Raw genomic sequence first — 13,719 nt, 5'->3', positions numbered from 1 at the left:
ATGTTTTACTCCTCGCCCTGGCTCGCGCTCTTCATCACAGCTGCCGTACATTCATCCAGCGGCTCAGCTGCGACGGCAACGTCTTGTATGTCGTCTCGTAGTTATGTCAACTCGACACGTATCCCATGAATATACTCGTCGGCGCCTTTGAGATAGTCGTAAAATCGCTGTAACATAGGAACTAGGGAAACTCGGTCACATTTTGGCGTATCTCAAGTCTCTTTCCACGTCGTCTTGTCCGTCGTATGAGTCTAGTATGACTCCTTCGCATGACTGGCAAGCGGTGTTGCAGTTGATTGGTCGGCCATCAGCAAGTTTGTTAGTCTCTTTTCATCCTCTTGAAGGCTCCCTTGGTCGAAATACGCTTCCTGACTCGAGACTGCAGAGGCTTCTGCCCCCGGAAGAAGCGCTCGTGAGCACGTGCCCAGGTGTGGTAGTTATTGAGCTTCAGAAGCTCGAATTAAATACAAGACGTCTTGATTGTAGAGGGTTTCGAGCTATCGAAAATCATCTGGAGGAGGTCGTCGAGCGCCGTGGGCTCGTATCGCCGTGCTGGGGCGAAAATATCTTCGATGCTTGATAAGTCGTAGGGAGGCGATGATATAATTAACTAATGGCTGATCCGGTCCATGAGTGATAAGGCTCATGACCTGTTACAAGGACAGGTACTCGACAGCGAAAGAAAATTTGACCGATAGAGCTATGTGTGACTGACTCATGACTTAAGCGAAGAACATGAGGAAGAAAGCATGAACATGGTCGTGCTCCAATATACATACACAAATTCGCCCGGAGAACCTTCAACTGCCTTCACCAGGTTCCAGTAGCAGTGCTTTACAAATCTGGGGGATGCACAGTTTGATTCCTGAATGTTCTTCTGCGTTGAATTCAAGTGCGACAACTGCCTAATTTCCAACAATCGTCGGGGAAGAATGTCGAAACTAACCCCTTTGACCACACCTTCATGCTCGTCCAACAGTACTTCCCGCTTGAAATACGAAGTTTAGGGAAGAACGCGACAGTGGCAGCAGATATTCAACCACTTCCCTGTGACCATACCATCGCGCTAGCTCGATGGCGAGATCCCCTTTAGAATTTAAAATGCAGGGATCTGCTCCCCTTGCTACCAGCGCCTCAACCATGTCAAGCTTCCCCCACGACGCCGCCTCATGCAGAGGGGTCCCTATGCCAATACATTCTTGTAAACCATAACAGTACGGCCGATCCTGATACATGATGTCATTGATGGAAGGTCCCTTGTGCAAGTTGACTTCCTCCAAGACGAAATCTAGCACCCTAAGCCGATCAGGTAGAACCCGCCGCGCAGCATAGTGCAGCAGTTGCCCGTGGTTGGCTGAGCCACCATGATCGAAGAGTAACTGGATGATAGGAAATGAGGCCTCGGCAACGGCGATGGAAAGCGGGGTCTTGTCCAGCATGCATTCGGCATTTGGATCGGCCCCACGGGCCAGACACCACTTGGTAAGCTCTATATCGTGGAATGCTGCCCTAGAAAACCCAACTAGTCAATTTCGTCTCCATGGTAGGTTCAGAGGGACCTTACGTCAGCGGCCCAGGTTCACTCCAGCTCAGCTGCTCGTTGATATCAAATCCATGCTCCAGGAAGAGTTGTAGGAATGGATACGCTTTCAGCTCCAGAGCGCACTTGAAATGAGCCAAATCCATCATTACCCCAACACTTATGAGGAAGGACGCGGCAGCCAGATGATCGTTTTTTATAGCGACCTTGAAAGAACTTGCGAATTGATCTTTGTCTATTCGATCGTCCGCCGGTTTTTCAACCCATTCCGAACGGAACACAGCCTGGACAGCAGCCATATCACCCGAGGCGCAGGCCTCTTCCATTTGCACGATTTCTGCTCGACATGGCCGTGGTTGATATGGCGTGTCACCTGGATCGTACACTTCGAAAGGCTGATTTTGTGTGAAGTCAAAACCAAGGTCGAGTCCAAGATCGGGTATAGTATCATTGCTGATCGTTCCAAGGGGAGAGTCGAAGTAGTCGTTGACGCTTTGAATTGTCTTGCCAAGCACGCGTGCTCGGTCTGCATCGTTCAGCACAAGCAAAGACCCGCCATCAAACACGACCAATGAGTGTTCATCCATTCATACGAAGAACTCCGAGTCTTGAGGGTAGGACAGGGAATTGTAAAGATCACAGTATAGGATCTGACAATTGCAATATTTGGAAGAGTCTGTCAGTCACTTTATATGTACAAACGCAGGAGCTTGATGGCAGGGTTGATGATGAGAGTCATGAGGCACAAAGCGTTCAATCAGAATGATAGACCACAAGGCATGCCCCCTTTGGCCCAGGATCTACAGGCATGCAGACCCAACGCACGTCAATTTGGGGCCTCTCAGGGACTTCCCGTTGTCGTCGTCGATCATGAAGTTGTTTTATGTAAAAACTTTAGGTGTCTGCGGCTCAAAGTGGTGCCGGGCGGGAGCTTGTTCCGGGGTATATAGGGGCGAATCTTGTACCACATTCCAGTGCATGGGCATCGGAACGATTGGATGGGAGCGCAATTTGTCATCTTTGACGAGGCGAGCGGAGGTGAGGTCGACATGGATTTCTGTCCGGGTCAGCTTGGGCGTATTTATAATATTGTATGTAAAGCGCTATTTGTTGCATTGTATGGCCACCTGGCTGCTTTTTGATCTAGAAGTGGAATAACGGTGGTATGATTATTCTAGGCTTGATGCATCAAACGCATTGCGGAGTATCGAATGAGAGAGCCTCGGTAAGTGTAAGACTGTTGTCGCCTTCAAAGAGGTCGTCAACTCGATTTGGCTACCTGCTTGTTCTGTGTCTTCTGAGAACCATGCAAAATGACTAGTAATACAGCGTATGATTCAATGGATGCCTTGATATTGGATGAACACCATAGACGGCACCCTGCGGACACGTAAAATTTCCAAACGCCTCCAGCGCCTCGCTAAGTGGTAATACCAGATGCCAAAGTGTCTTTTGTGAGAATTGAAACACGATGCATCATCTCCTAGCCGCTGCTCCGAGCCTGCTGTAGGCTCGCTGAAGGGCTTTCTTCTCTTTGCCATCATGCTCAAGAACAGACACAACGTCCCTGAGTTGAATGCCAGAACCAGTATCCTTATCTTCCCTGAATTGTCCGAATACCCTACTTTTCGGTAAACCAAGACCAGCACCGTTCCCGCCTGAAGCTCCAATTTTGGAGCCCTGAGGACCTGCCTTGGGTTTGTTCGGTAGATATGGATTGCTAGGTGTTGTATCGGTGCCTCTTTTCATCCATGACGGCGTCGCCCTACTGCCAAAACCTAAAGCCATGTTCATTGTCTTGGTGGTGGCAGCATGCTGCGCCGCCTCGTTTACCTTCTTCGCCGCCGCTTCCTTGTTCTTACTCCCCCTCCTTGTATCTACATCAGGAGCTACGTCGCCGATGAGTCCAGCAGTAGCAGAACCTGTTCCATTGCTATCAGCTTTAGCTGCGCGACGTCGGCGCTTCGCGAGTCGTTCCTCTTCTTGAGCTCGCTCGTCTTTGGTAATCTTTTGAAGAGCGTGCACAACAGGGTTGGCAAATTGGATGGTGGTAGGCGTGGCTGGCTCGCTGGCAGAAGGAGTTAAAGGTCTATTGACTTCGGCGTAGGAGCCTATTGAGCAGTAAGTATGAGTTTGCGCAAATAGGACAAATAGGTCGTACGCTTGAGCGGATTGCTCTTTGGCGAGACAGCGCTGTTGCTAGGGGTTGGCAATCCGTTCGCTGTCTCAGTGGCTCCCTCGCCAGTTGCCAAATCAGCCAACTCAACCGGAACTACGGCATGCGACCCGATTCTCCTGCCCTTTGCCAGGTTTGCAGCGTCTTCCACAAGTCCACGCATTCGCTCCTCTGCAGCCAAGGAAAGTAAAGACAGTATCTCAACGTAGGGACCCTCCGTATTTAGCAAAGGTTCCCCCTTTACTATCCTTAGGTTCTCATTCTTGTCCGGACCATGGACAAGAAGCTGATGAGGAACAATCTGCCCGGTGACATTGTTTAACAGGCCATTCCGTGGGACCTGCACTTGCACAGTTTGAGCCTGTATTAAGAGTCGTCTTGATAGAGAACCACCCCAGAGGAACGGATCATTAAGGTGGTAGGATTTGATCTCAGCTTTGCGCCGTATGACCTTCTTTCGATCTGCAGCTGCGATCTCCTCAGCGGACATATATGGCTCTGCAGGCTGATTGAAGGTGCCAGCTCCATAGAAGCTATTTCGATCGCCGGGAACATTTGACGAATAGAAGTTGTCGGCGGATGTTGAATAGCTTGCTCCGAACGAATTGAATGAGCTCCCACCATAAACTGTATCCTGTCTTTGTTGGCCTGGCCGACCGTACGCCAATAACGCAGCTTCCTCCTCCCTAAGATCGACACCAGATCCCGCCAAAACGTCTCCTAGCTCGTTGATGTCCGTAGGCTTGTCAGCAGCAGGCCGCGAGGGAGGTCCCATTGTTCCCGTGGGTGGGGGCTGCGAGGGGGCGGCAGAATGGGGAGGAGGCGCATAATGCTGAGAGGGTGGGTGGTTCATGGAATTGTAGTTATTATTCGGCGTGTAGGGGCTTCCCGAACCGTATGTGTTACTCGGGCCGTAGGCGGGGCCTTGCTGGCTAGGGTATGAGGGACTTTGCTGGTTGCCGTAACTGTGATTTGTGTTGTAGGTGTGATTTGGTGGACCACCGTTTTGCTGAGTACCGTAGTATGGACTGCTAAAGACTTGATTCGGCAGAGCGATGTTCTGTATACCTGGCGAATTGTATGGCGACTGAGGATTTGGAGAGAGTCGCTGGCGTTTGTTCGCGGGGAAGGGATAAGGGGGGGCATGCTGAGGTGAGTCCGTCCGTCCTGGAGGGGAGAACACGCGCGGAGGGTATTGCTGCTGCTGCTGTTGCTGTTGGTGCGTCATGATGGAAAGGCACCCTCGGCGCTGCTCTCGATTGTCAAGGCCTCCTTCAAGACCGCCTAGAGGGGCAAGGCCACCTGCGCGAGCTTTGCTCTGCGCTCTGCCGCAGCTTTCTCCTAGTTTCCTCGCATCTGCGTACTTAGCCAGAGCCAAAAGAGTGTGGTAGGCGCAAGAGTCTTACGTGACTTGAAGCGCTGCAACGAAGGTTGTTGTGAGGATGGAGTGATAGATTGTCCATGAAAGAACCATGCCACTGTTGAAGCTAGGAATGCGGCTCCGCAATTTTCGTCATCACGTGCCCAGTCTTGGCACAAGCAAAAATAGCTCGCTTCAAGCTTGACTTGTTCCTTACTTGCATCCATCGCCGTGAGCAACACTACCGTCATCCGCGCATTCAAGCTTCTTTTCTATGCTACAAGGGCCATCTCTACAACTGCTACCGCTGCTTTCCCAGTATGATCGGGTGTCCAAAGACAGCAGGCGGCCATTTCGATCATTAGCAAGGACGCATTCCTTCATCACATTTCAGCATGGCTGCCAAGAGGAAGCTTGGAGCAATGGCGGAGGTGATCGAAGAACCTATCGACCCAGCGGATGAGCTCATGTTCCTTTGCCTAGGAGGTGGGAACGAAGTGGGCAGATCATGCCATATCATACAGTACAAGGGCAAGACCATCATGGTACGGCTTATGGCAGTCTTACTCTCTACGCTATACGTATTGTACTGACCAGACTATCTCACAGCTCGACGCTGGACAACACCCTGCCCGAGAAGGTCTTGCAGCTTTACCCTACTTCGACGAATTCGACCTTAGCACCATCGACATACTGCTCGTTAGCCAGTAAGTGCTCTATTTCCTCTCGGTAGCGATTTATCTTATAATATACGGGCATTGGGGTATTTTGGGGGGAGGTGTTCAGGACTTGGGAACACCGGCGGCATCCTTTGCTTTACTGGTGCTGGCATGACCAGCTCGTAGAGTCGGATAGTAGTCCGTACCCTTTGCGCAGGCCACTTGTTCGTCAAAAGTGTCAAAGCACGAGTATGTATGCAGAACATCAATTGAATGTCGTTCACCTCGGCCATGCTCCAATCCGCCGCCTCTGCTCGCCAGTGATGCCCCACCAGTCGCTCTTTGCTATGCCGTGCACTTCTGGCCTGAAAAGTTGCTGTCCATTTCTGGATCTTAAACATACGCCTCAAAATGATAATGATGCTGACCCTCGCGTTTCAGCTTCCATCTTGACCATGCCTCGGCGTTGCCCTACGTCCTTGCCAAAACCAACTTCAGAGGACGCGTCTTCATGACGCATCCTACAAAAGCGATTTACAAGTGGCTGATACAAGACAGTGTACGAGTACAGTACGTCCACGAGTCTTTCTGGAGCAATCGCCTAGCTGACTCCTTTGCAGGAGTCTCTCTTCCTCCTCCGAACAACGAACGGCCCTCTACACTGAAGCCGATCATCTTTCAACTTTCTCCCAGATCGAGGCCGTGGACTTCAATACAACGCACACCGTTTCCTCCATTCGGTTTACGCCATATCCTGCCGGCCATGTTCTAGGAGCTGCCATGTTCTTGATCGAGATAGCTGGTCTCAAGATCCTTTTTACAGGAGACTATTCGCGAGAAGATGACCGCCATTTGGTTTCCGCGGAAGTCCCAAGGGGCATCAAGATCGATGTACTCATCACAGAAAGCACATATGGCATTGCTACACACATACCGCGGGCAGAGCGAGAAACTGCATTAATGAAAAGTGTGACGGGTATACTCAATCGAGGAGGAAGAGTCTTGATGCCTGTCTTTGCCCTGGGACGAGCTCAGGAGCTTTTGCTAATTCTGGACGACTACTGGTCACGACACGCCGAGTTTCAGCGCATACCTATCTACTATGCCTCCAATCTTGCCAGGAAATGTATGGTAGTGTATCAAACGTACGTTTCCGCCATGAATGACAACATCAAGCGTCTTTTCCGCGAGAGAATGGCAGAAGCAGAACAAGCTGGTGATACTGATAGAGGTGGACCTTGGGATTTCCGTTTTGTTCGCAGTTTGAAGAACCTCGAACGATTTGATGATGTTGGGGGCTGTGTAGTACTGGCGAGTCCGGGTATGCTACAAAGCGGCATCAGCAGAGAGCTTCTTGAACGATGGGCGCCCAGCGATAGGAATGGGGTCGTGATCACTGGATACAGCGTAGAAGGAACAATGGCAAAACAGATGTCGCATGAGCCGGATAGCATACCAGCCATCATGACCAATCGAAGCGCAGCACCTGTGGGGAGAAGAGGTCCGGGCGCCAATGGTGAGGCCGAAAAGCCAATGATACCAAGGAGATGTAGCGTGCAAGAGTTCAGCTTTGCAGCTCATGTGGATGGTCAAGAGAATCAGAGTTTTATCGAGGAGGTTGCAGCTCCTGTTGTGGTATGCATGATCTACCCGATATCGATAAACTGTATTGACGACCCTTGCAGATACTCGTTCATGGAGAGAAACACAACATGATGCGTCTCAAGTCCAAGCTTCTTTCGCTCAACAACGACAAAGCAACCAAAACCAAAATCTTCAGCCCTGCCAACACCGAAGAACTTCGCATTCCATTCAAAGTTGACAAGACTGCCAGAGTGGTTGGACAACTTGCTCAGCTTCCTCCGCCCAAATCCTCGGACCCCGAGGAGGAAAGGCTCATTACCGGTGTCCTTGTACAGAACGATTTCAAGATGTCCCTGATGGCGCCTGAAGATCTCAGGGAGTATGCCGGATTGAACACGACCACGATCATGTGCAAGCAGAAGATCACGCTAAGCGCAGCTGGGATCGACTTGATCAAGTGGGCTTTGGAAGGAACTTTCGGTGCCATAGAGGAGATCAAGCCGCAGAAGAAGCCGTCGTCAAATGGGGCTACTCAGGTCAACGGCAACGGTGTGTCCCATGAAGAAGAAATAGCAGACGAAGAGATTGAATACTCTCCGCATGCGGTTGCGTACCTGGTCATGGGCTGTGTGATTGTTCGGTACCAGAACAACGGGCAGGTAGAGGTCGAATGGGAGGGCAACATGCTCAATGATGGGATTGCCGATGCAGTGCTGGCTGTACTATTCACAGCGGAAAGCAGTCCGGCTGCGGTCAAGCGTAGGTCTTGGCCTGACAGCGTTTATGCAAGATTGCTGATGTCTCTCAGAATCTTCGAAAAGTCATCAACACCACCACCATCAGGGTGAACGCAACCTTCACTCGAACGTCACACCGGAAGAGCGATTCTCACGTCTCTGCATGTTCCTTGAAGCCCAATTTGGTCCCTTAGTCACTCCTCTAGCCAAACCGAAAACCCTCCCTAAGCCGCCGAAGCCTGCGCTTGACGGCGACGGCATCAAGAACGAGCCCGAGGAAGAAGCAGATGAAGATGATGCGGAGGACCAGGAAGCAGAAGAAATCGAGAGGTTGCATAGTATTGGGATTCCCGTGCCTGGCGTTCAAATCAAAGTGGACAAGCAAGTGGTGAAGGTCTGGTTGGAGACGCTGGAGGTGGAGTGTGCGAGTAATGTGCTCCGGGAGAGGGTGAAGGCGGTAGTCGAGAGGGCGGTAGAAACGGTAGCTCCACTTTGGGGAAAGGGCAAGAATTGAGATGCGGTAGTCGGGACGATGATGACTGACATCTCTCGTACGATATCCTGGCGCTCTAGTAGCATTTGGCAGGAGCAGTGGTGTACCCACTGTGGTCCCATGAATTCTTGTTGCCTTATCGAGTGCAAATTTCCTACCCTGCTTTATTCTTCTATTATCCATTGATGTATCACTGGGAACAGAGAGCACGTAGTATGCTAGAGGCTGTGCTGTGTGAGAGATTCACGTGATTCGCCATTGGCTGTAGTCGCGTCATTGAGATTAGGTAGCTTCACTCTATCACTCTATCCGCCATTAAGGTAGGTACTTGTTATTGCCAGGAGTCAAAGGGAGAGATTTAATTCCCGCTCTGCTATATAATTCAAGCGCTCTGGTAAATAGTAGAGACTTTCCCAAGACAATTTCTTCTTATGAAGAAAGAAAAAAAGAAAAAGTCGAGGTTGCGCTTCTCGGCGAGTTACAGAATCCGTAGTCTTCCTAACAACCACCGTCGTCATTTCTTCCTCCCGAGTTTTGCTCTAGCTCTCGAATAGGCTTAGTGCACTTTCTCATCTCCAAATCCTCTCACCACCTCTCAAGCACTGTCCCCAAATCTTCAACGTCCACGACACAGCATTCCGCTGCCTTTACCAGGCTCTCAGCTGTGATCCAGGTTGATATTTATCTTGCCCAACATCTAGTCCTACTTTACACCCTCGCATTCACCCATTGCTGCCTCCCAAGAGGCTCGGGAATCCAACGCCTGACCAAGACTCCGCCTTTCCCCCCCAACGCGCGACCGAAACACCCACTAAAAGTGCTCATTTTCCACGGCCACCTCATTCCCAAGAGCAGAGAACACATCACCCAGATTCTCTCAACACTCGAGTCGGTCATGGAGAATCCATAGCCTTCGATTCAAAGCCTCTCTAGCCCAGGTGTCAGCACCATTTCTTGCCGCCCGACACCGAACAGCACTATCGGGCCACTCGATCAGATCTTCTCACCTACGATGAGCGATGTCTTTGCCTTCTACAATGACTGCAACTCTCCCTCCTCATAGCCCTCACTTCGGTCATCATTCAGCTTACAGCACCAACTCGGCTTCTTACGCAGCTAACAACTCATTGCCGAACGGATCCTCGTCGCGATTAGCTCCTTCTTACAGCTTTCCCAACAATACACCCGGATCCGTTCCACGGCCCTCCAATACCTCGGCTTCAAGACAACCCCCTCAGTCCAGCAATATGACAACTTCACAGTCTACATCAGCGTTGCAGGGATCGAGGAACAGAGAGAGGCGTCCAGATTGGCATGAATTTTACAAGAACGGACCACCTAAAGAGATCATTGTCATTGATGACGACTCACCACAACCTCCATCACGGAAAGAGAATGAGCGAGTTCCCCAGCAGCAACAGCCACAAGCAACAGTGAGAGGTGCAGAGCATGCCAACAAGAAGAGGCGGACCGGTCCCACAACCGCCTACGATGCTGCAAGGGATCAGCAAGCATTTTCCCATGCCCGTACATATTCGAATGGGAACAGTGGGTCCAACACGATCTCAACGGACCGAACCACATCGCTACAGACTACAGCACCTACATCATTGGGGTCACATTCGAGTCATGGGACCAGTGGAGCGTATGCCGAGGACAGTGTAGTGGGGCAGAAGAGGAAACGCGTAACGCGGCAACAGATTGCTGATGAGAAAAAGAGGAAGGAGATTGAGGTAGTAGGAGACGCATATAGTGCCTATGTGCCGCCACCGAAGCCTCCCATCAAGGCTCGAGATGTCCATGTGCCATCGATCAAAGATGTAAGGCATTTACCATACAGGCCAGAATCAGGACGCTGACTTTTGGAGAAGACTGTGACTACTCACGAGAAGATCGACGATGATGATGGCCATTACATAGTGACAGAGGATATGCCCATAGGTGACAGATGTGAGTGCCTCTCGAAGAGCGGACTGTCATTAGACGGACTGAGTGCTGACTGTTTGCAGATCAAGTGAACAGACTTCTGGGCCAGGGCACCTTCGGCAAAGTTGTAGAAGCTTTTGACAGACGGACAAGGTCGAAGTGCGCAATCAAGATCATTCGATCCGTGCAGAAATACCGGGATGCCTCGCGTATTGAGCTACGGGTGCTACAGACTTTGTCCCACAATGACCGACAGAATCGGAATAAATGCATACATCTACGGGACTGTTTCGACTTCCGTAACCACATCTGCATAGTCACCGATCTTCTGGGCCAGAGCGTCTTCGACTTTCTTAAGGGCAACCTCTTTGTGCCTTTTCCAAGCAGTCAGATTCAGAGTTTTGCTCGACAGCTCTTCACCAGCGTTGCTTGTATGTCCTCTATCCTACCTTGATTGGGTTTCAACTGACATTGTGCTCCAGTCTTGCATGACCTTAATCTAATACACACCGATCTAAAGCCGGAAAACATTCTCCTCGTCGGCAACTCATATCAAACCTTCACCTATAACCGCAACATCCCTTCTTCGTCTACTACAGTACAGCGCGTTGCACGCCAGCGGCGAGTCCTACTTGACACCGAGATCAGACTCATTGACTTTGGATCTGCAACGTTTGATGACGAATACCACTCCACCGTCGTTTCAACAAGGCACTATCGAGCACCGGAGATCATACTTAACCTAGGGTGGAGCTATCCGTGCGATATTTGGAGTATTGGCTGCATCCTCGTCGAATTCTTCACCGGTGATGCTCTCTTCCAAACGCATGATAATCTTGAGCATCTTGCAATGATGGAGAGCGTATGCGGCGGCAGGATTGAGCCTAAGCTGGTTCGGCAAGTCCAGGGCACTGGTCGAAACAATAATCGCAACCAAGCTGCAGCGTGAGTAATGTGTCTACTCTATTCACGAAATATGCTGATCAATCCCAGGTTTTTCACCCGAGGTTTGAAACTTGACTACCCAAACTCGGAGACTCCGAAGGCTTCGAAAAAGTATGTCAGGGCGATGAAGACACTTCCCGTATGTAATTCTTCGCGCCTTGCCGAGGGTAGCAGCTAAATAAGCTATAGGAGGTCATCCCCGCAAACACAGCGTTCAACAAGCAATTCCTCGACCTGCTTCGCCGTATCTTCGTGTATGACCCAAAGCAGCGTCTCACTGCGAAGCAGGCTCTCAAGCACCCCTGGTTTAAGGAGACCATTACGGATGATGGCACAGAGGCTGCGCGGATTAGGTTACAGCGGGAAAGGGCGAGGGAAGAGATTGATCTTGAGTACTATCAGAGCGGCGAGGACTGATCCTTGACGGATTGCCTCACGAAGCGTCTTCTATCCAAAAAGGGCAAGCTGCATTTTCTGCATAATGGAAAGCCTGCATGAGGTGGCGCAGGATAGTAACGACATGCATGAACATGGCGTAGGCAGCAAGGTATTTGGGTCTTGCTTGCGCAACTGAGGGATCAAAATGTGCATTATTCGTTTCAAGACGAAGAAGTGACGGACTTTGTTCACATGTTGTACATTCCTTTGTCGAGTATAAGACTTGGTAAAACGCCAAGCTCGGAAGGATAGAGGGTGTTTGTAGAGAATTCCAACCACTGTGCCCTCCATTGCCATAACTCCTCATATCTATCGCATCAAAGTCAACAACATCAGCGCCCACATAGTCTTGCCGTGATTGGTGCACGTAGCCAATCATGAGTCATGTGGGAGACCGAACCTTCACTTTCTATGACACTTTGGCAACACAAAAGCCTCCATCATTTCACTTCTCGAGCACCTTCACGCCCAGCAACACATACCGCAAATGATACAACCATGCCTCATTCGCGTACTAAATCGTTCCACTCCATTATGTCGTAGTTTTCACATTCACCTCCATCCTTGGCTTTCTTCCCACATACGCTTCATGCAGCGTGAGGATGAAGACGGTGGCAGTGGACTTGGCCTAGTGTTTTTGTTGGTAGATCCACTACCAACTCTACCACACGATCGTCTTATCTCTTACCGGGCTGGTATCGAGTTTCGCTGGATATCATCGCGCCTTACGTGGTAGACCGGGAGCTTTTACAGGTTTACGGCAGCTTGTTTCGAACACAAGCACAAGCACAAGCACACCTATCCGGCACATCTTCTTCTTTCGGTTCGTGAGCCGTCCATATCTCCAATCTTGTCCGCAAACTTACCTCGCTGTTGGTATCTCGCTAGGTTCGAAGAATCGTGGCGCCGGTGAGTTGCCTTCTGAATGTATGAGATGATGCACTAGCTAGCTGAGAAACGAGGTCGGCAAGTAGGTACGTCGAATACGGCCCGAGTCCCCTAAAGTTGGTTTCCGAGATCGAATAGCTATCTGTTCACCATCAAGTCGCCCTTTGTCCCATATCGGTTCCTTCGACTTCCATTGTTGGGTCTGCGGAGGGCCGGGCACCGACTTCCACTGAATATCTACCTGCTTGTGAGAAATCAGCAGAATAGACCGAGAGCTCGAGCAATCCAAGTCGAGCATCGTCTGCCGAAGATGGTCCACCGTATTTGGATGTTTCAAGCTCTGAGGAGGATGATTCCATTATCTCACACGCTGATGTGGTGGGTTTAAGAAATAGTCATCTTCTAACTGACCTTGCTAATGACTCTAGGACGGGCACGAATTCGATTATCGCAAAATTCTCCCGGCTCTTGTGCCCGAAGGTTGGGCCAATGACCCCAACGACCTTGAGCCAGTCAACCGTGCTCTGGCTACCGATGACTATAGTCTACCACCGTTTGTGCTACCGATACTAGCTTCTAGAGAGGATGGGCAGGCTGGTCGCTACTTGTTCTCGATCTTCGGAAGGTTTTATCTCTGGACTCCAGCCTCGAGTGAGTTTTTGTATGTGACCCAGTCTCACAACTTGCCGGGAAACTTGCAGTGTATTAACAAGCATTCGTTCGGGCTCCGAACCAGAGTCCTCGAACTATTGTCTTGCTGGTACTCTCAGCATCAGATTACACGTCTCCAACTCTGGTTTCGGTAAATTACAAAAGGCAGGTCGCAGGATACGAAGAAGCTCAAAGATATCAAGGAGCTAGTTGATGGCCATGAGTACGGTCTACACTTTCTATTCCGATCCTTGTCAACGATGGGCGATATGGCGGTACAAAGTATCTCATGAGGTGTGGTGACCGATACTATATCTTCCTC

General features: G+C 50.4%; 5 protein-coding genes across 5 annotated transcripts; 3 read left to right on the top strand and 2 right to left on the bottom strand.

Moving 5' to 3' along the window:
- Positions 1-962: 962 nt before the first annotated feature.
- Positions 963-2,127, bottom strand: HO133_006261 (uncharacterized protein; the record flags this gene model as incomplete). Its single annotated transcript, XM_037297159.1, has 2 exons — positions 963-1,509; positions 1,565-2,127. 2 exons carry the CDS (start codon positions 2,125-2,127, stop codon positions 963-965), a joined length of 1,110 nt encoding a protein of 369 aa, XP_037147284.1.
- Positions 2,128-3,016: 889 nt separating this feature from the next.
- HO133_006260 (uncharacterized protein) lies at positions 3,017-5,303 on the bottom strand (the record flags this gene model as incomplete). The annotated part of the gene is made up of 3 exons (XM_037297158.1): positions 3,017-3,651; positions 3,702-5,072; positions 5,123-5,303. 3 exons carry the CDS (start codon positions 5,301-5,303, stop codon positions 3,017-3,019), a joined length of 2,187 nt encoding a protein of 728 aa, XP_037147283.1.
- Positions 5,304-5,471: 168 nt separating this feature from the next.
- On the top strand, positions 5,472-8,570 carry HO133_006259 (uncharacterized protein; the record flags this gene model as incomplete). The annotated part of the gene is made up of 6 exons (XM_037297157.1): positions 5,472-5,621; positions 5,686-5,783; positions 6,177-6,305; positions 6,356-7,370; positions 7,421-8,078; positions 8,128-8,570. The coding sequence occupies 6 exons, from the start codon at positions 5,472-5,474 to the stop codon at positions 8,568-8,570; spliced, it is 2,493 nt and encodes an 830-aa protein (XP_037147282.1).
- A 1,226-nt stretch (positions 8,571-9,796) lies between these two features.
- Positions 9,797-11,837, top strand: HO133_006258 (uncharacterized protein; the record flags this gene model as incomplete). Its single annotated transcript, XM_037297156.1, has 6 exons — positions 9,797-10,369; positions 10,421-10,499; positions 10,559-10,906; positions 10,958-11,420; positions 11,469-11,559; positions 11,610-11,837. The coding sequence occupies 6 exons, from the start codon at positions 9,797-9,799 to the stop codon at positions 11,835-11,837; spliced, it is 1,782 nt and encodes a 593-aa protein (XP_037147281.1).
- Positions 11,838-12,345: 508 nt separating this feature from the next.
- On the top strand, positions 12,346-13,690 carry HO133_006257 (uncharacterized protein; the record flags this gene model as incomplete). The annotated part of the gene is made up of 4 exons (XM_037297155.1): positions 12,346-12,379; positions 13,057-13,124; positions 13,175-13,407; positions 13,567-13,690. 4 exons carry the CDS (start codon positions 12,346-12,348, stop codon positions 13,688-13,690), a joined length of 459 nt encoding a protein of 152 aa, XP_037147280.1.
- Positions 13,691-13,719: the final 29 nt, after the last annotated feature.

This window comes from Letharia lupina (assembly GCF_014066315.1).
Source record: "Letharia lupina isolate WasteWater1 chromosome Unknown contig_24, whole genome shotgun sequence".
Classification (NCBI taxonomy): domain Eukaryota; kingdom Fungi; phylum Ascomycota; class Lecanoromycetes; order Lecanorales; family Parmeliaceae; genus Letharia; species Letharia lupina.
The sequence above is the reverse complement of the archived record's forward strand: the minus strand, read 5'-3'. Positions and strand labels throughout refer to the sequence as shown.